The 26369-nt window shown below is 45.8% G+C and overlaps 1 protein-coding gene across 1 annotated transcript in view; it reads right to left on the bottom strand.

Annotated features, from left to right (window-relative positions):
• Positions 1–26369, bottom strand: part of SLC2A2 (solute carrier family 2 member 2) — a 291893-nt gene that overhangs the window by 123154 nt on the left and 142370 nt on the right. The window contains exons 5-6 of the mRNA XM_069618757.1: positions 21062–21177; positions 2895–3057 (exon numbers count right to left, since the gene is read on the bottom strand). Coding sequence (XP_069474858.1) covers positions 2895–3057; positions 21062–21177 — 279 coding nt within the window. The remainder of the gene's footprint in view (positions 1–2894; positions 3058–21061; positions 21178–26369) is intronic.

Raw genomic sequence — 26369 nt, 5'->3', positions numbered from 1 at the left:
CTTGATGCAACGCTATGTGTTTTTCCTTCCTTGCACCATGGGCACAGATCCTTCAAATCATGGCCTCACTCCTAACCCCACCTTTGTTGATGCGTGCCTTCCCATTCTTCCCCTTGTTAATTATTTCCACCACCTTAGCTCTGCTTCCTTAACCTGTTGTTCACCTGCTGCCAGCTGTTTATGTTACCCAGCTGCCAACACATTCTGTTCTCCTGCCACCAACCTTTGCCCCTCTCCTTCCCCTGGATCTGTAGCTCCTGCCACGTTTATAAACTCTTCCCCGGTCACCATCATTATGCCCTCTATCTACTTGTAATTGTAGAATCCTCTGTAACTTTGCCTTTTCTGCTCTGTGCCTTATTTGCTTTGCCTCCAATCTGACTTTGACGACCTAATGCCTAGATAGGGAAGGACTGCTAAAGCCTTAAGGCCTCTGGAAAGTAATAAGTCTTTTAAAGTACTGACCTGCTACTGTTGGTGTTGCTTAACCTTTTTATTCCAACAACACAACAATTTCTATAACAACTGATGTTACTTACCTGAAGTATTGCATTGGTTTTCTATTGTGTTTATTAGTTTGAAATAATACTTACCAGAATATAACTTTATCCCTGTGTATATAAAATAAATATCTATTTTACTATAACTACAAGTGTGTAAGAGTTCCATTGAGCCTATGTATTTACTGAGTTCATTGTACTTAACTACAACTCGCATCTCTCTCCCGAGGTAAGTCTGGCTACTCTGCCATACTACCAACACCTTCAGTAGTGAAGACTTCTACTAGAAGTTGGGGTTCTGTATACCAAGGGATAGTTTTATAAAGTCTTACCACAGGTAAACTTAAGGAAAAATCCCCTAACAGAGAAGAAGTGTGGTGCAACAGGCAAACCGCTCCCACCTGCAACGTAATCCAATGGAAACATTGCAGCTAACGGTACCAATTTCATTGGGCACAACAGCCACAATAGACAAGTTGTTCTGCAAAGCACACCATGAAACAGCCAGGCAACCTTTTTTCATTTACCATTTCATATGTTCTGATAATAGGACGAGGGCATCTCACTATATTTTGTGTGCCATTTTTTAGTAAAGAGTGATTCCCTACAAGCAAACCGAAGAAACAGAGCAGATGATAATAGTTATCACAACCCACAAATGCCCTCATTCTAAATGGTGTGATTGCAGCATGAAACCACAGGAAAAGGCATTCCTTTGCCCATATTTACTCCATTCTCATAGGGTTCGTCTCATGGTGCTCATGGTGCAGGAACTCTCTGAGGATACTCCAAAGCATAGTTCCACGTTGGGTACCCACACCCTGAATGGAGAGCTAAAGATGGTCCACTGGGGTCAGTATTGTTATCCTTGAAGAGCCCTTTGATTCCTGCTTCCCCTTCACTAGGAAAAAGGCAGGCACAGTCCTTAGGCATCAGCATGAGGACCATCAATCCTGATCTTCGCCCTATGCATGCATGCACGGTGGAGATTACTCCGTCACATGGAACCACTTGGTCAGGCTCGTTTGCCCAGATTCTCTTGAGTTGCTGCATGCTGCAGTGAAAGGGGCAAAGTATCAGAGGAATATTTTGCATACTGGTACCTTTCACTGTTGCACGCAGTGAATCCAAAGCGCTCTCCCCAGTGCGCAGTTGAGTACAAGGAAGATCAAGACTAGCGGCCTTCATGAAAAACATATCCATGTGATAGCATTGCTCTACAAAATATTGCTTTGGTGATCCACGCTCTTTTTCTCCCATTAAACAGCACGATTCTAAAACATTGGCCTAAAGTGTGACAGAGGGCTCATCATTGATATTGGGGAACAAGTTATTGTGGCCACATTTCTTTCTTATCTTCGAAAGAGTGGTATTTGCTACAATGCTCTGTCCAGTTATGCTAACATGCTACACACAACAGACCCACTATGGCACCAGAAACCTATCTTCTATTTGACGCTATAAACTCTTTAACTCCAGTGCTTTAAATGTGCAAAAAACACTTGATATAACATTGCCTTTACTTAAACGTGTCTCCTTGTCTACAAACTCTAACCGCTGATGAATGGAACTTGTGTATAAACAAGGACACAAGACAATGTCTGCACTTTTTCCATCAGCTTACTAAAAGGAATCAAAACATCTACCAATATGGTGTTAAGTCAAGCACTGAGTCCATGACCGCACTGTAAGGATAACTTGAATGTTTTGTTTTCGGTGAGCAAAGAGTTGTGTTTAGGGAAGTGGTGGTAGAATGATTATTTTCGTAGCATCTGATCACAGCACTACTGGGACTTAATTCCTCACAAGCCCATTTAATGTTTCCGAGGTCAGAGACAGTAAATAATGAGAGTTAAGGATAATGATGTCCCTAATGTGTTTAAAACTAGACAAAGGAGTGAGTTGTCAAGACTGCACCCTAAATTTCGCTTTGGTGCTCCCATCACCAAGCAGACCGAAGGAAAAATAATTACAAGATGGCTGCTGGAAGAAATTAGCTGAGCGGCAGGTCAAAAACAGAGAAGATACCCCCTTTTAGAACCATGTGCCAAAGGAAAAGGGCGAGCGGTGGCCAGAGCGGGACAGTGGAGCCACAATGTCAGCCATAGTAAGTGTTTTGCAGTGGAGAAGTGACTGACAGCTAGAGCAGACGTGGTTTGGGAAAGGCAGCCCAAGAAACCTCTGAATTATAGACAACTAGCAGTAGTTACTACCTATATTCTGAGTATCCTGATAGGCTAAGCCAATACCAGCCTTCTCCACTGCGTGCTAATATGTTATCACTTGACAAGATGAAGGATACCTTGCCTTTCACGTATACTGTAATGTTTCATGCATGAAGCCAAGCAACTCTTTTTTTAGGAACACCAGCCACAACAAATAATAAATACCTACTTCTTTTGGCAGCTTCCTCCTTCCCCTGGTTAATGTAAAGGAATCTTGGACTTTCTGGGCAGAAGAAGAGCATAATGATCTGGAGGATGGCGGGTAATCCCGAGAGACCAAGCAAAAGGGGCCATAGTATCTTGCTCCCGAGAAGAAACTCAAGTCCTATAACCTGAAAGAGACATTTCCATTACAAGCAACACAGGAAACACATATAAAAGAGACATGTCCACTATAAGCAACACAGATAAAATGAACACTGCTGTCTCTGAGAGTGAAACAAAAAGAGACAACATCGGGTGGCAATATTACAAGGGGGGAGGGGAATAGGTGCCTGTACACAGCAGAATCAATCAAAGAAAGTAAACATCAATTCAGTCAGTCAATAGGTTTATTCAGATTCAAAATCCATCAAACACATTAAAAAATACATAACACAAAATTAATTACAATCAATAAAATCCCTTCCCTTATTGACTGACTGAAATCAATTCAATAAACAGTAATTATTTCATGTCAAATACATTTTTTCAGCTACCCCTGGAGGCTAACATCTGCTAGCCTTTTGCAGGTTCCTGATTTGGCATGCAAAGTAGGCTCTTAGTTTCCATCTTGGAATGCCGGTGCGTGAATGGATAGGCAGATGTGTGTGCGTCAGATTGCCTTGAACTGAATATGCTTCTTTGCCTGCAACCTTTGGATGGGAGATGTTTTGGACTACAACGCCCATCAGCCCTTGTCATCATATCCAAAGTTGAGGGATCATCGGAGTCTTAGTCTAAAACAGCTGGAGAGCCACGGATTGCAGTACTTTGGTGGGTAATGTAAAAAATACAGCTCTAAGCGATCACTGATGGTCCAAGAAGACAGTGGGCCTCATTACAACCTGCCAGTCCGGGACCGTGCAAAATCTGTGACGGCGGTAAAAACGTTTCCGTGTCCGCAAGGTTGCGGAAAAACCGTCCGATTACACACTGTCGGTCGCGCGCACCACACGGACTCGGAAACGTTGTTACCGCCGTCACGGAAAACCCCACGGAAATGGAAATAACGCAGCCACAAGTGGTGCAAAACCTGTGTCCGCCTCCACCGCCAAGGACACGGAACCGGAAATACCATGATCGCCAAAACAGGAAACAGAGAGGCGGCCATCATATAAAAGCACAATCCATTGCCATCCAGAGCCAGCACAAGCACAATTCTAACTCTGAGAAGCCAAAAGGGACCACCAGCATGTCTGCCAGGATTCCTGCTCAGAGGCAGCGCAAACAGCGCTTCAGCGAGGCGGAGCTAACCGTCTTGGTGGAGCACATTGTGGACAATGTGGAGATGCTGTTCAGCGCCGACCAACGGCGTGCCACACAGCAGCGGAGGAAGGAGGTGTGGGCCGAAGCTGCACGCAAGTCCACCGCTGTGGGCGTGACAGCGAGGAGCATGAAGGACTGCCACAAGCGGTGGGATGACCTGAGGCTGAGGGTACGCAACTTCATTTCCACGCACCGCCAACGCAGCAGTGGGACAGGCGGAGGACCCCCTTCCCCACTGAGGCTGCAAGCATGGGAGGAGCGTTGCAGCAGCGTCCTCCACCTAGAGGGAATCCATGGGATCGGGGAGGCTGAGGCAGGAGTGAGCCCACCTGCAGATGCCGGTAAGTGCCCAAACATGAATGCCACATGAAAATATGCAGTTGTGAGTACTGGGCCAAAGGGCCCATTAACAACCCCCCCCCCCCCAGGCAGTGCATGTGTGGGCCAAAGGACCCATTAACAACCCCCCCCCCCCCAGGCAGTGCATGTGTGGGCCAAAGGACCCATCATGATCCGTATGGCAACCAATATCACAGAATGCATACACCAGCAATCAGATGCATGTGACTAACACTATTCAATGTACAATCTTAATGACGCATGTGATGCACCCATCTGCCACCACAACAACACTAATTGCATGCCCTTTGTGTCCCCACAGCCGTTTCAAGTGACAGTGATACTGCACAACAGGCCAGCCAATCTGCACCGGCAAGTACACAAGCCACCGCCACCACACAGGAGGATGCTGCCGGCAGTTCTGCACCTCTGGCCACATTACCAACCACTACAGATGCGCGGCCCACCACCACCACCGACATCCCCACCGTCTCCACACTGCCTGAGTCTAGACAGGTGCCACGGGAACCTATCATGGCCACCCAACACAACACCGAAGGCAGCAGCACTGCAGAGGGGGCGGCCTGCAATGATAACAGTGCCCCGCAAGAGCACTCGGAAACGGGGCCACAGGGGGAGATGCCCACATTGGAAGACCTGGGCTCCTTCCATGAGCTGGAGTTCAGCCCCACATCACTGGGGAGTCCCATGAGGTCGCCCACCCCATCCATGGCCGAACTGAATGCCCGCATGCAGCGGATGGAGGACCAGCAGGCTACCCTCACCCAGCTGCTGGAGAGGCAGCTAGAGGAATCCAGGCTGCAGAGGGAGAGCTACAGCGCCTCAGTGCGTCGCCTGTCGAGGTCCATCGGACGCTTTGCGAGCACTATAGTGACCCTTGCACGCCATGTGCGGGAGGGCAACGACCACACCTCCAGGCTTGTAGAGGCCATGTTGGTTGGCCAACAGGCAAATCTGTCATGGATGCCCTCAATCCCAGATTCTGGCCAATCAAACACAACCACCCCATCCAGCTCCACTACTGCCAGTCCAAGGAGGCGCTCGAGTAGGCTAACGGGTCCCTCGGGCAAGGTTGAACAGGCACAGGAGCGCACACGGAAGTGATGGGATGTGTGTGGGGCAGTGCAGGACACATGTGGACTACAAGGGTGTGAGAGGGGTGGGCACATTTGGGTGGTGGGGTAGGTAGTTTTGGGGGTTTGAACAATGGGGTCTGGGCGGGGGTGGGCACGTTTGGGTGGTGGGGTAGGTAGTTTTGGGGGTTTGAACAATGGGGTCTGGGTGGGGGTGGGCACGTTTGGGTGGTGGGGTAGGTAGTTTTGGGGGTTTGAATAATGGGGTCTGGGTGGGGGTGGGCACGTTTGGGTGGTGGGTGGCCCCGGGTGTACAGCTTCCCTAACCAATGCACCTCCTTCCCTGTTGTTATTACATCAATACATCACCATTTCGAATCAAGACATACATGTGTGGACATTGATAATTTATTTTGCAGTCCAACTATTAATTCATTGTCGTCACCATGTTCGTGCATTTCTGTGAATGTGCTGTGACTCAAAAGTAAATGCGAATCAGGGCATCCCGTGCTCTCTGGCCATCATGTGGACCCCCAGGGGGAGGCGGTGCCATCCCATCCCCATCTCCATCCCCATCCCCATCCCCATCTCCATCCCCATCACCATCCCCATCTTCCTCATCTGCGTCTGGTGGCACTGGGATGTTCCTGCGCAGGCATATATTGTGCAGCATGGCACATACGAGCGTGATTTTACCCGTCTTCACTGGGCTGTACAGCAGTGATTCACCAGATCTGCTCAGACAGCGGAAACGGGCCTTCAGCAGTCCAAATGTCCTCTCAATCATTCCACGTGTGCGGATATGTGCCCTATTGTATGCCTCTTCATGCCTGTTGCTTGGTCTCCGTACAGGTGTCATCATCCATGGCGTGAGTGCATATCCCGCATCACCTACATGGGATGTAGATGGGGGAACATGTCAGTGTTTGCGGCATCATGTCCTCATCTGCTGCTGTGCATTCTTGTATCATCAGGTATGTTTTGGGCATCACGATGTATGTCGCTAACTGGATATGGGCCTACACATTAACTTGCATGTTTACTGTGCCCTGCGGGTGACATTTGATTGTGTGCATATCACAGTGCAGTGCTGTCCACACATGGCAGAGTGACTCCACTGTACGGAAGTAGTAAATACACGTCGTCTCATTTACACACCTCTCGTGCCTTTTGAGGCAGTGTTTCAATTGAGGGTGGGTGTCTGCAGTGGCACAAGGTTCATGGGACAGTGACGGGATTGGATGTGCCAGCGTGTGCACGGGCACATTGTGGTGCCCTGTCATGTCTTCCTTCATGATGTTTGACATCCGCTGTGTATTTGGTAGATGGAAGGGGGGTGATGCATGTGCGGTCACAGCGGCACACTCACAATGTTCATTGGCCTGGACACACACACACCACTTCAACAGGGTTGTACTCACCCAATAGCCATGTGCTGTGTCCGGTATAGCGTTCCATGTACCGTGGCAACGTGGAATTCCGCGGTACCATTGAGTCATGTGATGAGCCTGGGAAACGTGCGCAGCAGTGTGTAATCAGTTGCATGGCATCACAAACCATCCGGCCATTCAAAGAGTGATACTGTTTCCTATTGCGGAACACCGCCTCTATTGCACATGGTACTGTCAGCTCAACATGGGTGCAGTCAACTGCGCCTATGCAATTTGGCATGCCTGCTATGGCATGGAAGGCCAACTTGGTGGCAATGACCTCGGGGAGGGTGCGGGGTAGGGCTATGTGTTCCGGCACATGGCGCAACAGGGCATCCAGTACCTGTACCAGGATTTTGGAGAAACAGGGTTGTGATATGCCGTGCAGTTCACCAACCGTGTGTTGATAGGTGCCAGTGCCAAGGAAATGCAGTACTGAGACAACCTTCAAGGGGGGGGGGTGGCTTTGGGGGTGTCAATTAGGCTGCTGATGTTGTCCTCAATCATGGCGGTGATGTGCAGGATTGTTGCACGGTCCAGCCGGTATAGTGTGTGGATCTGTCCTGGGGTGAGGTTCCAGGGTGAGGCCCTGATGCGTGGTATTGCTGGCTGGCGGCGGGGTCGGGCTGGCTGGGCAATGGGGTTTGCCATAGCTGCAGGGTTGGCTGGTTGCTGCCTCCGCCTCCTCCGCTTACGCCTCCTCCTCTGCACCATTACTGCCACCATGTGCAGTGCTGCCTGTTGGTTGAGTAGGCCCAGTCCCAGTGCTACTAGACCTGCTGCCTGCATGGTTCTGTATTGTTTTGGGCTGGGTGCGGCCCTTTTGTAGGCTCCCAGTGGCCTGCTAGGTCCAGCTGGGCTGATTTGGTGCACCTGTGCCCTGATTCAGTTCAGCAGGCAGTGTATAACGCCATGTTCACGGAGGCGGCGGTTCCGCCACCGTGATCACGGTATTTACGCCATTTTTTTGCCGGTATTTCCATGCCCGCGCTAGTTGTGATGCTCACTGTGTTTCGTGTTGACGGTAACGGAGGGGTTTCCGTGCAGACGGACTTAATGGGACCCCTATTTCCGCGGTGGCGGTTTAGGGTGGTGCTATTACCGGGGCCGCAGGTCATGATTGGTCGGACATGGAAACGGTGCCGGTATGGTTTTACCGGCAGTGTTAATTCCGGACCGGAGTACTTGTAATGAGGCCCAGTGTGTCTAATGTGTCAAATACTGCTAAGCGTTCAAGGGAGAACGGGAGAGTGAGATCCACACCACATGCAAAGTGCAGGGATCTTCTCAGAATATTAGCTGTTCCATTTTTGTGCGTGTTTTCTTTTTTGCTGCACATTTTTCCCAAAAAAACATTGAAGAACATGGGGGAGGGTATATAAGGAGTAGGGGGGTGTGATGTATAGGGAATAAATAAAAGGGGAGGGAGGATTGGGGCAAACCCCCACCAGTAAAAAAATGTGATGTTTTTTTTCGGCAAACATTTTCTGCAAAAAAAGCTGCAAAAGAAAAACTGGGGATGAATGAACATAGAACCATATATAACCATGTTGTATTATGTCCAGTAAGTTCTCTTTCACTAAGTGGAGTGGGAACTGTCCTTCCCCACTTTTATGAGGTGTGTTAAATAGATTGGGAGGTTGGCAAAAGACCAGCCAGTCTGTCCTACAGAAAGGCAGGCACAGCACTGATGCTTTGGGGAGAACAGTGATGGTGGTAGCGTTCAATTCCTCGGGGACTGTTGTTAGGGAGAATTCTCAAAAGTGTACTAATTCCCTCTACCTTAGGGACCCCCAGCAATTTTGCTGGATTTTTGAGGACTTGATTTTTTTTTAACCTGGAGCGAGTGTGACCCTTTTTCCCACTCTGTCATGTATTTTTGTATGAATTTTTCCTCTGTGTTTCTTTTGGTTGTGGAGTCTAACCAACTCCGTAGGCATCATCTTTTACAATTGTGTCATAAAACACCTTCAGTGCAGTGGCACAGGGAAGTCTTTTATATTTCCCAAGGTTTAAAACACCTTCTCTGGGATAAACTACTGTTTCCCAGAACAGTAGAGTGAAATTGACTCTACTTTACATTGTACTTAAAATAAAGTGCTGTTGGGGTTACTTAGCATCCCCTGTGTCTAAATGCTCATGTAACATTAATATGTTACCCTTTCCTCTCAGAATGGCTGGTGGCAGTGGTTTTGTAATGAACTACCATGATTTACCCCGACCGCAAACTGTTCGCAGCTCCGGTAACGTTAAATCGCGGGAGCCATGTTTTTCAAAATGGCACCCGAGCCTCCTTTGTTAAAATGGTCCCCGGTCTTCTTTTTTCGCCATTTCTTTGTGGAACGGTTTTCTCTGCATGCCAAACCAGGTTTGGTCTCTTTGTTCATTCGGCTTTGGCAGGCTTTGGGAGTGAAACCCGTCTCTGGCTCCAGAGTGTCTTGGGTAGGCAGGAAGTGAGGGAGGTGCCCGAAACTCCCTGTGCTTAGTCTCCTAGGAGACACAAATGTACTGTGTGGTTGGCTGGCTGACTGTCCATCAAGGACAGCCACCCTACTGGGTGAGTGCTTGCTAGGCTGGAATGAATGGGAGAGAACTGAATAAAAGGCAAGTCTCTTTGCTTGGATTACAGAGTCGACCACTGGATGAAGGAACCGAAGAAGAGCTTGAAGAGGACGGCTGCTGCAACTCCTGGACCGTTGGTTTGCCCGGTGAAGCCCTGCTGCAGGTCTGAATCGCCACGTTTGCATCGACAGAGAAGCCCTGCAAGGACGACTTCTCCTTTTGAGTTGGTGGGACCAATCAACTCCCAAGTAAGCCACCCGGAGACCCATCTCAGAGCTGGTTTACATTTCCTCAGAGTTGCTGCAGGAAACCGTAGAGGCAGGGAGAGGGACACCAGATTGTTTGCTTTGCTTGTAAGCTGGTCTAAAGCTTTTGGAAGATCCTCCGGACTCCCACGAAGCAAGACTGACCATGCATGACCCCCCTGAGTTGTGTGCAGGACCTCAGATGTGAGGAAAGTCCACCTTGACAGCCAGGAACCGCGCGTATTGCCATTTGCTGTACTGCAAGGAGCTGAAACACGAAGCGGCCACTGAAAGTAAAGTTTGCCATTTGTCAGCTTTGACGGTGCCAGTACAGTGCAGGAGTCTCCTGACGTCCTACCTCTAGTCCCCACGACTGAAGCCCAGGAACAGTGAGATCTGCAGATCATTATTTGTTTATAGTTACATAGTAACTTTTACAAAAGGTATTTTTCTTTAAAAAATATATCACATTATATTTCACAAGTTAATATACAGACACATGAGTTCACATTTACCACATGCCATTACAATTATTTTTTTTTGCTAAATAACAAAACATCAGTATACAATTTAAAAGAAATTCATTTAAAAGAATTCATATACCTAAAAAGTAACTCATCCTCGACCAGAAACAAAAATTACTCTCTGTATTCATACAGGGACTTGATACTCACTCATCGTCTACTTCTTTCGCATAAGTTAAAGACAACAATACTGCCTCAAAAACCTGACAACAGCGATCTGAAGCTTAACACGATTACCATGCAACATGTCTAACCATAGCAAATCCAGATCCACGCACTCAGTATTTGGCACATATTTAATGAAGTGACTGATGCGTTCACTCCTCAAACCTTCACACTCAGTCAGTAAGTGCTGCAAAGTCTCTAGATTCTCCCCCTGTTTACAGTGTTTACAGATGGAGGATCCGACACTCTGTCTACTTCTAAAATCAGCAATTTGTCCCGTACTCAAGACATTAAATCGGAATCGCATATATTCCTGCCTCCACTTTTTATCAGGAAATTTAGATAGATATGGTTCCAATTCCCCCATCTTTTTACAATCAGAAGCAATGTGATTATATAATTTAGACGTTTTGACTTCTTGAACAGTTAAGTTCCAGTCAGCATGAAGGAGTAATTTTTTTACTTTCATGGGGTTTGCGATAAGCATATCTCTAGGGACCCCCAGATTGTCCAGAATCTCATTTGCCTCTTCCAACATGTCCCTGAGGTACTTAGAAGTAGGAGCACCGCTCCTGAAACCCCTACCCATGATGTCATAAAGGGTGGTGTCTTTGCAGGTTAACAGTTTCCTAACTAGTGCCATTCTACGCCATTCAATGGTACTTCTAATTGAATGTAAACCAAACTCATATCTTATTGCCGCCAATGGTACGCACTTCGGCAAAACACTTAACCATGGATTTTAGAATTTTGGATTCGTACATCGACACCTCCTTTCTGCACCATCGAGGTGCGAGTTCCAGGGCATAGCAGAATTGAGGCACTAGTCTACTTTTGTACAAACGAACACATGGCAATAGAGAGAATTTTCCATACTTTGAGTCGATTTTACATAATTGTGCTTTCATAGGGGCAATTTTTGCTTCCAGTATAGCCCGGAAGTTGACCTTGTTCTTGTTTCCGAACACTGGATAGCCCAAATATCTAATTGCTGACTTTGTTGGTAATTTCACATGATTAAGAAACAATGCAGTTATTTTTTGATTTTTCTTGTGCGTCAAACATAATATCACTGTTTTAGAGTAGTTAATTTTAAGGGCGTTTATAAGAATGTATTCTTTAAAAGCAGTTAGCAAACGTTGCAGACCAATGGGTGTATGATCGTACAGAGTTACATCATCAGCATAAGCGGTCCACTTTACCTTAATGCCCTCCACTTTAGGTGAGTTTGTAACCAGTTTACTGAAGCACGCTCCTAAATCAGAAAAATATAGATTGAATAATGTCGGTGCGTATATGCATCCTTGTCGGAGACCATTAGTTACTTTGATTTCCTGAGACAGATTTCCCTCCATTCGAACCTTTACTTTGGAGTTTTGGTGCATGAAATATACAATTGAAAGAAGCGGGGCAGGCATCCCCAGATTAGCTAGTTTGCTCCACAAAATTGTTCTGTCCACTAGATCAAAGGCGGATGTAAGATCAATTGATGCTAAATATATGGGGAGATTTCCAGGGGTCCAGGCTGCCTTTTGCATAACATTGATTAACAGGCCATCCGCATCGGTACCCACATTTTTTCTAAAAGCAAACTGCATGGACGATAAAATTTGATGTTGGTCCATCCAGCACCGAATATGGTCTAGAACGAGGCTGGCAAAGATTTTAGAGTCCACATTCATCAGGGCAATAGGTCTATAGCTAGTGGGTAGGGCCCTGTCCCCTTTATTATAAATCGGTTTAATATAGGACATTCTCCAGCTGTTTGGAAGAAGGTGGATCTTAACAATGTCTTTGTATAAAAGAAATAGTATTTTGGCCCATAAATTTGGTTTCTCCTTCAGGACCCAGTTGCAAAGCAAATTCGGTCCAGATGCCCTAGAGGGTGAACTCTTTACAATGATATCTTCAATTTCTTTTACACTAAATGAAATATTCCATGAGGCATTTTCGATCTCTGATGGAACAACCCATGCCACTCTGGGGGGGCAATAAATACTCGAAAAATGCCCTTCCCGTATATTTGAATTTATACAAGAGGCTTGGGACTTTATTTGTTCCTGCTCATCATTTTTGATCAAGGACCAAAATCTGCAGGTATTTACATTGCACACCGCACTCAACATAGATTCCGGGTCACCCTGATAGAGCTTTGCCCGCAAAAATCGTAACTTATTTTTCCATTTATTTTTTATTGTGTGGAAATCTCGTGCTTCCGCAACTGTATAGGGTAATGGATGGCATCTGCGGAATACTCGGATTTCGCTATTTCTACTCTGTTTGAGTGATTTCACTTCCACAGAGTAGATATGTCTATGTCTTTTGTCACTTTTGGCCTTTTCCTTTATTCCGGCCTTTCCTCGGATTACCGATTCGACATAATTCTCAAAGGAAACCTGACAGTACATCTTTTTTTTCTCGGCAAAAACATTATTATCAAAGTCAGCCTGGAAAAGTATATCAACCTTCTCTATGTTATTAATATGCCAAGCAATTCTGTTTGATTGGACATTCACTGTGACCTGAGTTTCCCATTTTTCTACCTCTCTCCTGTCCATATCTACCACAAGAGACATTTTAAGCAATCTATGATCGCTTTCCTTCGTATCTAACAGGCCGAAAATCGTGAACAAGGTCAAATGTATGCGTGCAGACAAAAATATAATCTATGGTAGATGACCATCTTCCATTAGACCATGTAAAATTGTCCGCGGAGTCATCCAGCAGTTCATTCACCCCCTGCAAACCCCAACCACCCAGGAAGAGGGCCCATATGTCCCCATGGTGACATTTCCGTTGGACGATTCTTTCTCCAATCAGTCGACCAAACCTGCAATCATTTATTCCTTCATCTAGGCATATTTCAGCATTGAAATCCCCAGCCACGATCATATGTAGATCCCTGTTCATAGCCTGGCACTCATGTATTACGGAATCAATTGCATCTATGTTTGCATTTAAATCACATTCAGGTTGCCAGTAAATGTTTATAATTAATAGGATCGTGGAGGATCTCCTACAATCAATTTTCACTAGTACTGCTAAACACCCTTTATTTATATGCAACTCCTTTTGGGTTGTAAAGGCTATATTATTCTTAATCGCGATTAATAGCCCACCCGATGGTCTCCCCATTGATTTCTTAGTTGCAGGTTCCTGAAAGATGGTAAAACCATCCAAAACAATTTCGTTTTCTGCCCAGGTTTCTTGAATACATAGGAACGAATAAGACAAGAGTTCCCTACATATATTAGAAGAATGCAATAGAGCACGTGATCCCCTCGAATTCCACGATGCAAGAGTAAGTATCACCCTACTCTAGGTTGAGCCTTTCAAGTCTTGGATCTGGGATATGGATTCCCTCAAGGTTGATGCCAACCATCTCAGCTCCGCCACCTCATCTGGGTGAATCTCAGCGTTCTTGGCTCTTGCTCCTTCTCTGTCATATCTCATCTGCATCTCTCTGGGGAGCACTCCCCTCTCACCCCTCAGTTGTTTCCGTGCGTCTAGGCTAAAGTTCACTATATCGTACCCAAAACGTTGCAAAGCCACTCCTTCCATCAGGGCAAGATCATATGTATCCCTGGAGTAGAATACAATCCTGACACAGTCAAATCTTGTTGGATGAATATAATCAATAAGCTTAATGTCGTTAGAAGTGATTAAAGATAGCTGGGGGATCTCATTAAACAGTGACAGAATCCGTCCTCTATTTAAGCAAGGAGGCCCTCCTATTGTGAGCATAAAGTTTAATATGATACTGGGGTCATCAGCAAATTTCGGCTCCCTCCAGTCACTTTGATCATCTGGCCAGGCGCTAGATAGCATTGGATCATGTCCCTCGGCCCTCTGATGTCCACCTGTCTCCCACTTCCTATTTTCTCCTCTCTCATTATCCCTCATCCATTCCCTATTTCGGTTGTGTTCTCTATTTTGTTCTAGATTGTGCTTTATATTCCACATTTCGGCTATCTCCCGTATCCTCTCTTCAAAGCTCATACCCTCGATTCGGGGTTTATTTATTAGTATTCCCTCATCCTTACATTCCTCTCTCAAATCCCTCCCACTTTCCTGTGTGGTAGGAGGGACGGGCCCTTGGTTATGTATACTCTGCCTCATATCATGGTCATTAATGATAGTATGAGTATTAGAACTCTGATGAATCTGTTTTTTTTCTATTTCATTCCCATCTACTTTCTCAATCATTATTAACCTATGCTGCTCTCCATCGATCCCTTTTGCATCAGATAACATTGCTCTAGGGAGAGGAGGGTGTCCGTGCTTAGAGGGGAAGTCAAGTAATTTGATTAGTGCCTCTTGAACCAATATTTTGATATCTTCACTAGGTGTCAAAGATGGCACACTACTATTAGTCACCTCAATCAGAGGCCCTCCCTCAGATTCTACTTCCTCACACGGCCTTAGATTGCTGCATTTAAAGAGGCTTTCCCAACCTGGGGCACAGTTATATCCTCTTGTACCTTCTCTACAATTTCCTGCATCTTATCAGTAATTGGCTTTGGTTTGTTTTTATACCAAAAAATTGCTGGATACCCCTTTCCTCTTTCTCTCCCTCTGATTTACTTCCATTCATCTTCTTCAGGTTCTTTTTCTTATTTGTTTCTGTTGATCTACATTTAAGATTGCCATTCCCCCTTTTGCCCTTGTGGTTCATAGCTTCTGAAAGAGTATTCTTGGCTTCACCATATTCCTTACCACTTGTCTCCAGTGAGGTACCTTCTATAGTTTCTGAAACGTCCTTCTTAGTTGATCCCTGTCTATCTACCATTTCCTTCACTTCCAGAGCTATTTTGCTTTCTTCGTTTAACTGTGTGAAGTCTAGGTGACCTCCCTCTCCTGATAGACTACATATGTCTTTAAAATTTATATTGGTGTTTTTTGACTTCGGTGATGGTTAATTTTTCAGTTTTTTGGCTTCCGTTTTGTTCGCTCCCTTCTCACTCTTGGCTCTTCCTTTGAGAGCCCTAGCCCGCATTTTCTTTTCTCTTCGTGTGATAACATACACAAAAGGAGTCACGTCATCCTGGGTTGCGTCTTCCCCAGCTATCTGCTCCTGATCCAGCATTTTAACTTCCTCATTTTCCATCACTTCCACAAGTACCGATGGACTATCCAGCTTGATCTCTACCAGCTGCTCTGAGGTACTTAGAGTGGTATTTTCCAGTTTTCCACATTTGTTTTCATTTTGATTTTTCATTTTTTTAATTTTTTCCTGGTTAATTAGTATCAGTCTTTTTAGTTCATTCCCATGTTTCAAGGTTACATCTCCTTCCTGGGTACATAGTTTGTTCCCTGTTTGGGAGCCTTGATTGAAAGTCCTTATATTTTCCGTAAGGGGAAATTGGGCAGTTTCTCTCATGCTCAAGGCATGTACGAAGCCTTCCAATCTACTCAGTTTATCTATGCATTCAACCATCATACATCTTTATTCCTGAATGTCCCCATGAGTCCTTTCATGACCTTTGTCTAAAAGCTTCAAGATTCTGGTTAATACTGGGAATGACTCAGTTTCTAGCATGTTATCCTCTACCACAGTTTCTTTACTATCCTGTTTGTGCATCTTTTCCTCAAAATCTCCTCGCCCTGGCTGGACGGGGTTAGTCGGACTCAAGCATTTGTTTGCAGTTACCCTATGTGCTCATGTTCCGCCATCCCCAAAAAGGTCCAACAAGGGGCCCTTACTGTGATCTCCAAACTTCTCCCTAAATTCCAGAATGGATTTATGGAGATAAACATTATCCAGACCGCCACCCCTAGCCCTTGCTGGAGTTGAAGGGCCCATAGAGAGTCTCACCCTCCTATCCAGTTCGGCAGACACCACAGGTGCTAGAAGTGACGTATCCAACTGAGGTGTGTTGAGGATGGAGTCCTCCATATTTAAGACTGAGGGTTTAACAGGCAATTCGTGGACGCTTAGAAAGCTTTTCTGCACAATCTCTTCAACAAGGTCCACCTTCTGAAAGGACTCCATTTGGGCCCTTACGCGATCACTTGTAACATTGGGCAAGGGAGGAAAATCAATTCCACTTAGTTCCCACTTTTCTGTCCCCCCCCCAATGTATCCCTAACATCTCCCTCATTCATTTTAGTTGAGCGCGTGTTAGTGTATTCGATCTTACTTGTTTGTGTGAACACAAAAGACCCACTTGCTATGATTGTATTCTGCCTTTCCGATTTAATACTTTTATTCGGCCGCTTAAGATGTTTGTGAGTCTCACTCAATGTTGGTATCGTACCACTCCTTATGGTTCCCACCATGCTCCGAATACGGAGAATCCCTCACACTTAAAGCCCAATTCACAATTGCCTTTTTCCCCCCACCAATTACCAACACAGTATTCTCTACACTCTCCTTATCAAGGTGGGTTGCAATACAAATTAGTGCAGAATTAAAGAGTCTAACTTGCAACCCCCAACCACACACAAAAAATGCAAGCATAAGCGCTAATATTCCAAGTATCCGAGTCTGGCCTTTCTCGGTTGCTGACCTTCCACCCCCTCCTAATCTATACCGAAAAGGAGTATCACTGTGTGAGGTCCTCAACAACCACCATCCCATCCACCGTGTGGTAATTTGTAATAAGCAGAATCCCGAATACAGATACTCAGAGAATCATTCTAATACTGATTACTGGAAGAAGCAACTCATTGGATGGTAAACAGCTTCAGTATAACACATAGGAAATATCACCCCCTCAGTGGATCCTGATCGGTGTGACCCTCATAGAGGAGGAAAACCACTTACCACTATCCTCATATGTCGAGAGGAATTCCAGTAGAGGTTAAATTTAGGATTGCCCACCCAGGCCTTCACCCCCAGGACTTAAATCCGAGAAAGAAAAGAAAAAAAAAAGAAAAGCTACACAAAGTGGCCCCACTGAGGGGTCGTGGACCGGGCCCAGCGCCCCCGCGCACCGTGAACAGTAAACAGTACTTCGATGTACTTCACGGGTGCGTGCGCGGGTGCGCGCGAGGGTGCTCTGGGACCCTGAGTCTTATGGGAATCAAGGAAGCGTCACCACGCCAGGGGGGCGGGGCCTCGTGCAAAGTGCACACCCTAAAAAAGAAAGAAAAGCAAGTAGGAGCCGATTAGCTAATGAAATTCAAAACAGAGAGTCACTCAGAGGGGCGTGACAAAAGCAGCCACTAAGGCTCAACGTGTAGTTTTAACTAGCACAGCGTGCGGGTGTCAAGTAGGATCACGTAGGATCACGGCGTTCCTATAAAAGACACAGTCAATGGTTTAAACCAATCTGTGGCAGTGAAACCACTCGTGAAACAAAAACAGTCGCCTTTTTTTTTTCCCCTTGTTCCTTTATCCGCAAGTCAGGCAAAGTGTGTCACTGCCAAGGACGTCCTCCTGTCTTGGCAAAGGCAGTGTTAGAGCACGGAGGCACGAAGGTCCAGAGACAGTAGTTGGCACTTCCGGGGCGTGCGCCGAGGGCGTTGTCCCAGTGCCTTTTGTTTGGAAAATGGATGCCGGGTCATGTGCTGGAGGAGGGGCTAGGAAAGCGCCTAGCAACAGCGTCGTCCCAACTGCGTCAATAAAAGCTGTCAAAACTGAGGTCCTGGGCGCTTTCAGAATGAGTGTCCTTAGAGTGTTCGAGAACAGAGAGTGTCGCAGGCTCGCGGCTTCAGTTTCGCTGACATAGCACTCAACTCACACTCACAGAAGTCTTCAGCTGCATCTTTTTCTTCTTTAATAAGGTACTGTAAAACTAGCCTAAGAGAACTTACCTCTTACTGTGGAAGTGCTTGTAACTTCTGCAACTCACAAGTCTAATCAGCTTCTGGCCCTAGATTTGGTTATTCTTTTTCTCAAAGACTCCTAAGAACTTGTGCAAAGAGTTTTCCATTTACTTACCTGAAGTGCTGCACTATATACAAAGACTTTGGCCTATTGACTTTGGCTTTGCCTATTGAATTGAATTACTCTTCTAGTGCTAGCTGAAAGTATTTGCCCTGGTTATAAATATTTGTCAATTCTTCTGTTCTAATAACCTTTGCCTTTTACTTACTTTTTAAAGAGTGTTCTGAATGCCAACAGTAAAATATTAATGTCCCCACCACCCTTGTTACTGAAGACACCTGTGGGTGTAGGTTGTGTGCGTGTCCGTGGGCCATCCCAAAAGGGTCTTGTTTGATTCAGAAACTCTGAGTGTACAGTATGGAAGTACATTTGTGTGTTACTATTCTATTGCTCCCTGCTGAAGAAGGCTTTATAACTGACTGATAAATACATTATCAATTGTTTATGCAAGAAACCTTAAGTGTAAGTGTTTGTTTGAATACTTGTAACTGTGAATCTTTGTGTAACTCCACTACAGCTCACATTTCCCCTCTTGAGATAAGCCTGGCTGCTCAACACGCTGCCAAAACTATGTAGTACAAGCTTATACCAAAGGTTGGGTTGCCTTTACCTGTAGTCATAGTTGTTTGTAGTGTTCCCAGAGGGTACTGCATACAAACTTTGCCTAACACCTGTCCTTGTTCCAGGGAGGCATTTGTTGGCTATAGTGGAGCGGCGGCCACTGTTGCTATGCAGTCTTTAAGCTTGTGCAGTTAATATGGCAAATAGGGAGCTAGTCAGTGTTGAAGTATTTTCCTCTGTCTTACTGCTGTAAATGTGAAGCTTGGAGGACACTGAGCTACAATAATGTAGATTGTGGTTAGAGGATATTGTTTAGGACAACTTCAAATAGGATGATGTTGGCCATTTTATCGTACAATCTTTCAAAATCTTAAACAAGAAGGGTGACTGAGTTCAGCATTCAATTGAAAGAGGTCTAATGTACTGTTCATGGCCTTACTGATTCCACTGGTAAAAGGTTTTTGCTTATGCTTGAAGTTCTGCTTACGAGTGTAATGGGATCTATGTGATCACTGCGCCGCCCGTAACTGCGATGGCCAAAATGCTGACGCCAGTTATGGCGCGGCGCAATGATCATATGGATCACTGTGCCCCCTTCCCCTGGCCTGCATTACCCCTACCCAACGCCCTCACTCCACTTACCTTTAGGGCGACACATGCAGAAGTGTGCCGCCCGTACTGTGTGATCCCTGCAGCGTAAGCTCCTCCTACTAACGTGGGTTGGAGCTGATGCCGCAGGGTGTTTTTTCTTTTTTTTTCTTTTTTTTCTTACGTGTCCCCCGAAATGGTAAGCACCCCCTACAACCCGTGACCCCCATTACTGCGCCCAAGAAGAGCGGGGGACACCACCGCATTCCCTGCTCTGCTTGGGCGCAGTAAATATCACCCTCATTTTTTTGCGCCTCCAAAGTCGCAGTGACTGCAGGGGCGCACAAATGAGGTTGACATTTCTGTACAATACCAGAGTAATGTGTGATTCTAGGCAGGCGTCTGCGTTTTATTCCAGTCAATATTTCAATGTCTGTAGTATAACAAATGCCATGTTCAATCCCCCATAACTCCCTTCAAATTCCAGTCCTCCTCTCTACATACATTGATAGCAAAGGCCACACTTGGCGGACCTAACTGTTCTGGCAAATGTAAATAAAATATAGTCAATTGTTATGAGATAAGATGAATGCAATATAGAACTGTCGAAAAACAATGTTTTTGTTATTTCCAGTGCCAACAAAATATGATGGGACCAATGGCATATGCATTTGGCAGGTATGCGAATCCTGGACAAGTATGTGGCACAAAGGTCTGAGGCATTTGCATGTTTACAGCAGTATTACTGCCAGTTTGTGTAGAACTCTGGGCAGATTGTGGATTAACCACTGAAAGCACCAATCTCTAGACTTGGGCCTCATTACGAGTTTGGTGGTATTCCAGCGGTAAATCCACTGGCTTAATGTCAAATGGAATTATCATTACCACCACTTGGCCCCATGGATTTACCACAGGACCACAAATGGTGGTAGGTGGTTTAAGTCCACATTTGTTGGAGTCCATAGGACTCTGTGGAGATTTTGGTGGAATTACCACTGGAGGTCATTCCTCCTGTGATAATTCTGCAGATTTTTGACAGTACAGAGGAAGTTTTACCTCCAACCAAAAACCTTTGGTTGGAGGTAAACCTACCTCACTACCGCCAAACTCGTAGTGATGCAATTACTGCTGCATTAACACAATTCTTCCTGCACTGCCAACCTCGTAATGAGGCCCAGAATGAATACCTGGACCCCGCCAAATGGAAAACCCACCCAATCACTAGACGTTAATTAATTGAGCAGTAAACAACAAGCCCCAAGCATTATACACAACATTATAAAGTATGCTTTTCACCATATACGTATCTGGTTTGACTAGCCCATGAAGGTTTGGCTTAAAGCAAGGCTGACAAAACCACATCTGGAGGGTCTACATTGCAGATTATTTTAATCAACTTCTATTCCATTGGCACAGGGTGTTTCTGTAGCCACACGACTTCATCAATATGGCTCATGGTGCAGTTCCACCTACAGTAAACAGGCAAATGCATGGCTTTTATTTGGGAACTTCTGTGCACTCATACTTTACCTGGCTGATGAGAATACCTGTGACAATTGCAAGTTGGTGAAGAGTGCCCAGAGCTCCACGCAGTGCAGTTGGCGCTATCTCACCAATATACATTGGAACGAGTCCTGATGCCAGTCCTGAGAAAAGAACCACAAACATATGCAATTATTTATCAAGGTCACTGTTCAACTCGACCTTTTCTCATAGTGTACACAGATGTTTTCAGATCAATTTTACCTGTGACAAAATAGAAGCCGAAAGATATAGTTCAGAAAATGCATCAACATGTGTACACCGCTTTCTGTATGATTACAATTTTTTTCGCCTGACCTCTTATTCACTCTTTTATATAAAGGTAAATTCAGAGCAGGTGTTCTGTGAGAATGTAAGGTATACCTTGAGAAATCCATTCATGAAGAACATTATTACAAATCAAATGTCTAGAATGAGTACACGATCTGTAATGAATTCTCTGTCATTTCAATGTTGCCTGGTTGCATTTCCCGGATCGCTTCGAAAAGAGGCTGCCCAGGAAACACATCCTTAGAAGAAGGGGTGGGTGGGCAGGCTCAGAAGACAGAAGTCCAGGGTTCCGGAGCAGATAAGTGTTTTGGCAGGCCAATGGCATCAGGGGTTTGAGGTAGGGGCAGGCCTTGCGGGTGAAGGAGAAGTGGGGAGGGGCCAAGGGTTGAGGTCTTAATATGATATGTATTGTCAGGGCAGGGTAGTCAGGGGGACGGGATGCTGTGGGGTAGTGAGGGGTTCCGGTGGGACGGGGGTTGCTTGGCATGGAAGTTCGAGGAGTGAAACCCACTCATGGTGCCAATAATCCCACACATTGGAGGACGCCCGAGGGAGCCAAAAAAGTCTGCCTTTTGGAGGAGCAGGATAAGAGTGATTCCACAGGGTAAATACAGATGAGACATTGGTCTACAGCGCTCAAGCAAATGCACAGCATTATCTGTACAGTAATTTTCCATATCACAAACCTTTCATATGTAGGTCCATAGCCGTAAAGTTGTCCTTCCCGGCCTAGATCGCGGCCCTGATATGCATACAGTCCCCAGAAGGGATTCCATTTCTCCCTGACTGTGTTCTCATTATGATTCAGCCTTTTAGGCTGCCTCTCCAGTGTTGCTAAATCTAACACATCCATGAGTATGGGGTCAATTTACAACTCGCTGTTGTCTTTAGAGTGGCAGAGAGTAACCCTTTCGGCTGCCGTAAGGCCCTTTTTGACCTTGAAGCACTTACTTTTGGTTGGCCCCTACAAGTCTGGTCGTTTTTTTATATTGTCCATCTGTGGTGACCGTAGGAGAGGCTCAAGTAGTGTTCCAGGTGTGGCTGACCAATTCTTGGGCATCTGGAAGTGGGTGGCCATTTAAATCAGGTCCCAGTGGGTTCAGCACTGAAGGCAATCAGAAACAAGCTTTGGCAATGCCAACAATTTTGACGTTTATGTGGACAAGCACTGCCACTATGCAGGGTCGGACTGGGACAAGAAATAAGCCCGGTCACCCAAAAAAAAGTGGCCCACCCTTCGCCTCAAAAAAGTGGCCCGTACCTCGCCTCACTACCCTTGATCTCTGATGACATCATCGGAAGTGATGTCATTTCACCCCACCCCAAAGTGACATCCCGGAAGCGATGAAACACGACCTTTCACCACATGACAAAACAGGAAGTGGCATCAAATAGCATTGTTCCTAAGCACACTTCGAAAAATATGGTTATGATTTCACTAATGTGATATACATTTCATACAAGAATGGATCACCATATGTTTCATTAATATCTGTGTGTATAGATCCATATTGTCAAATTACTGTGAATCCAAGCAGACGTCCAAGGCCAAATGATAATATGTTATTGTATAGCACTTACGCTTAAGCTCTTTTTTTATGAAACAAATATGCATACAATATCACCCAACCTGTGTTAGTATTCATGTATTGACCTAAGAAGTATGAAAGGCTTTTTGGAAAAAAAAATCAAAAAGAAGAAAATCTTTTTTTTTCAATTTTCTTTTTTCCAAACCGGCCAAGGCGTGGCCAAAAATTGGCTCCCACTCCCTAGGGACGATTTCGGCCCGGCCACGGGCCGAAAGGCCGAGGGGCCAATCCGACCCTGCCACTATGTTACTAACTGGCCATCAATTGTCTAAACTGCTAAATGGTTCGAGTACAGGGACATATAATAGCAGCGCCTGGCAAATTCCCATCTAATACCTGTACACAAGCCAAAACTGTTAGCTCTGCCAATGCTTGTTTTTAACAGGACTTCAGTGACGGACACGCATACTGCTTATAAATTAAGTGGCTGAAGGCACATTTGGTTAAGGCATTTATATTACACCAGTATCGCATCCACAGCTCAAATTAGGCAATTTAACTCTCAATAAACACAAGACTTTAAAAATAGCACTGGCAGGCACTTTGAGCACAAAGTCTGATGTTACTTCTTGATAAAGATAAAGCCAGCTCAAAGGGATCCAAGGTGGATGTATTTTAGGCGGGTGGGGCAGGAAGGGGGTGTGAATGGACCACGGGTTTACCCTGGCCATGGGCTGTCAATGGGTCTGTTGGTAAATAACCAACCAACACCTACAAGCTTTGTGTCCCTCCTCAGAGTCCATCTCCCTCCTAGTTGTCCTGTAACATAATAGTTTTGGCTTTTTAGTGGCCACCACCTAATAGCCCAAACTAAAAAAAGAGTTATTTGTTCTTTGAAGAATTAAAGGAAGCAGTGTTCAGCCCAGAGGCAGAGGGGGTTTTCGTCCAAAGGTATGCGCTTAAGTTTTAAAGTGGTGTGCCTTGTATACAGACAGTTTTATCAACAGACCCCTTGTAATTAGCAAGCTGTGTGGCCCTGAGGCTTAATGACACCAGCCTTAGCCATTTGAATCCGTATTGCAAAAGCTTTGTACCGGTGAAAGTGTCATTTTGGTTGATGTTAGCAACAACACAAGATTGCAGTAGGGCAACAAAAAAATGTTTCACACATTTTCACACTAGGGTAATTATTGCCATATTACTATCATCATTCCATGTTAGCACTACAGCAAACGTTGCCATGTTGCAAACATTCATTGCAATACAAAAAATGGCACTAAATTATTTTTTTCCCCAGTGCTCATACCGTGCAAAATTGCAATTGTGCCAGTGATCCGCTTCTGTATTAAGGCCACTGGAAGGCACGTAGTCCCGGATCACCTTGGAGAGGTATTCAGGTGTTTGGTCGTGAAGTGCCTTGTGGACTAGACATATTGATTTGCAGTGAGTTACTTCTTAGGAGAGTGTGCAAATCTTTGTGTTAGCAAAAGCACACATCTAAAATAAAAATAGGACGAAAAGTGAGAGAATGGTTCTGCTAACACTAGCACAAGCTCCCACATTGCAAGGGAGTAGCAGTTTAGTTATAGTATAGGTAATGTAACGGAAGGTTAGGTTATATTAGGCAAATCCTATAAAGACCAAGCAGAGCACATGCCAGGATGTTCCCAATGGAATTATGCAAAGCCCATCACTCACGCATGGTGGCCCATTTCATATGTATGACCCCTTATATAAAAGGACCCTTTGGGTACAAAGACCCACCATAAAACTGGCACACTTCCAATCTGGTGCTGAGTCTTTGCTTCAACACATAATTTCTGCACCATGGCAGTGTGATGCCGTTTTTGTTACGCTCACCTGGCTCCCACAGAGGCGTCGATCTGAACTGGACAGCTGCGGTCTCCACCAATGTGACGCGTAGGGCCGAGATGACGGACTAGACTGGCCCACCTAGCTCCGTTTGCTTGGCCTGTAGGAATATTCTTCTGATGGTTTGAAAAGATGAGCTCTCCATCCTGCATTGAGCGCAGGGGCGCGTTGATAACCAGTTGCTTCACTGGCTCGAAGGAATTGGTGAGTTCCAGAACAATATTGACTCCGAGATTCCCGGCAAGACGCCGTAAGTATGTAGTTCTTAAGAGTTCAAATGCCTGACTTTCACTCTTGTCCAATTCCTTGCAGGTTGCAGCTTGACCCTAGTGAAGAGTTCCTCGTGGCAACCGGTAACATCCTGGTAACGATTTGTATTTTCCAACACACTTCGATAAAATAAAGTCGATATTTAACCTGTTGCTTTCTCCCTTATTCAGGCGCTGAGAGATAGTATGAAGTCTCGGGGAATAATACCTCCGGTGGTAAAATCAGGTAAGTCTATTGTGGTGAGGAGGGTTCCCCTTGTTAGTCCCTTTGTTTCACCTTGCTGTCCTTTTGTTTCCCCATAGGGGCCGGGGTTCGGCGAAGATGCAGTGCAAGCTGCGCCGACCCATGAAGAGGAATAGTACCACGGGTGGTAATATCAGATAAGTCTATGGGGGGGTAACTAATATTCCTCTGTGTATTCCCTTGGCTCACCTTGCTGTTCTTGTCTTCTCCTTAGGTGCCGGAGTGCGGCAGGAACATGCAGGAGGATGCGGTGGAATGTGAAGATGCTGCGAAGGCCGGTGAGTTCAGCGCGGCGCTGCAGCAGGCGAGGCGACGCGCATTAAAATAACTTCTTTCTTCCAGCTCGAAGGCCAATGGATCGGGAATTCAGGTAAGGATCAAGGTATTGCTCTTGCTCTAACCTTTTGTCCTTCTTTCTCCTTTTTCCAGGAGCTCCAAACTTGAGGCGGGCGTGGCAGAAGACTGGATGCAGACTTGGAGGCGCGGTGAGCGTTACGCTGCTGGATGCAGAATAACGCGAAGCGTGTGCTGTTCTTCGGGCGTGGTTTAAATAGCCTCCAAAGTAGTCCCAGGTAAGTATTCCTCCCCAGCTCCACCTGAGTAAAAAAATAGTCCCTAGGTAAAGTAGTCCCTTCCAAGCCTCTTTTGGCTTGGAGCTCTTGCAGCATGGTCTGCATCAGGTAAGTTTGCAGCATGGTCTGCATCAGGTAAGTTTTAATCTATGAGCCTGGTGCCTATGGCGCCAGGACTGACTCTCCATATGAGCCTGGCGCCATAGACGCCAGGACTGCACCCAAATAGCCCCTAGCAGGGGTTGTTGGGCTTGCTTGGGATAACTTGATGCCTGCTTCCGGGGTTGCTGGACTTGGTCTGGGTCCCTGGGGGTAGGCATCATGACAGCACTCCCCCCCCCAAGGCCCCTCCTAAAGTCGCTCTTCCCTGTGGTTTCGGTTTGTCTGGGAACTTTCGGTGACATTTTTTCACCAATCGGGGTGCATAATCATGGTCACTAGGTTCCCATGACCTTTCCTGTGGTCCGTAACCTTTCCAGTCGATTAAATAAAAAAGTTTTGACTTTATCAGCTTGGAGTCCAGGATGTTCTTAACTTCAA

This window comes from Ambystoma mexicanum, chromosome 10 (assembly GCF_040938575.1).
Source record: "Ambystoma mexicanum isolate Mex_15411 chromosome 10, UKY_AmexF1_1, whole genome shotgun sequence".
In the NCBI taxonomy this organism is placed as follows: domain Eukaryota; kingdom Metazoa; phylum Chordata; class Amphibia; order Caudata; family Ambystomatidae; genus Ambystoma; species Ambystoma mexicanum.
This window is presented reverse-complemented; position numbering and strand designations above follow the sequence as displayed.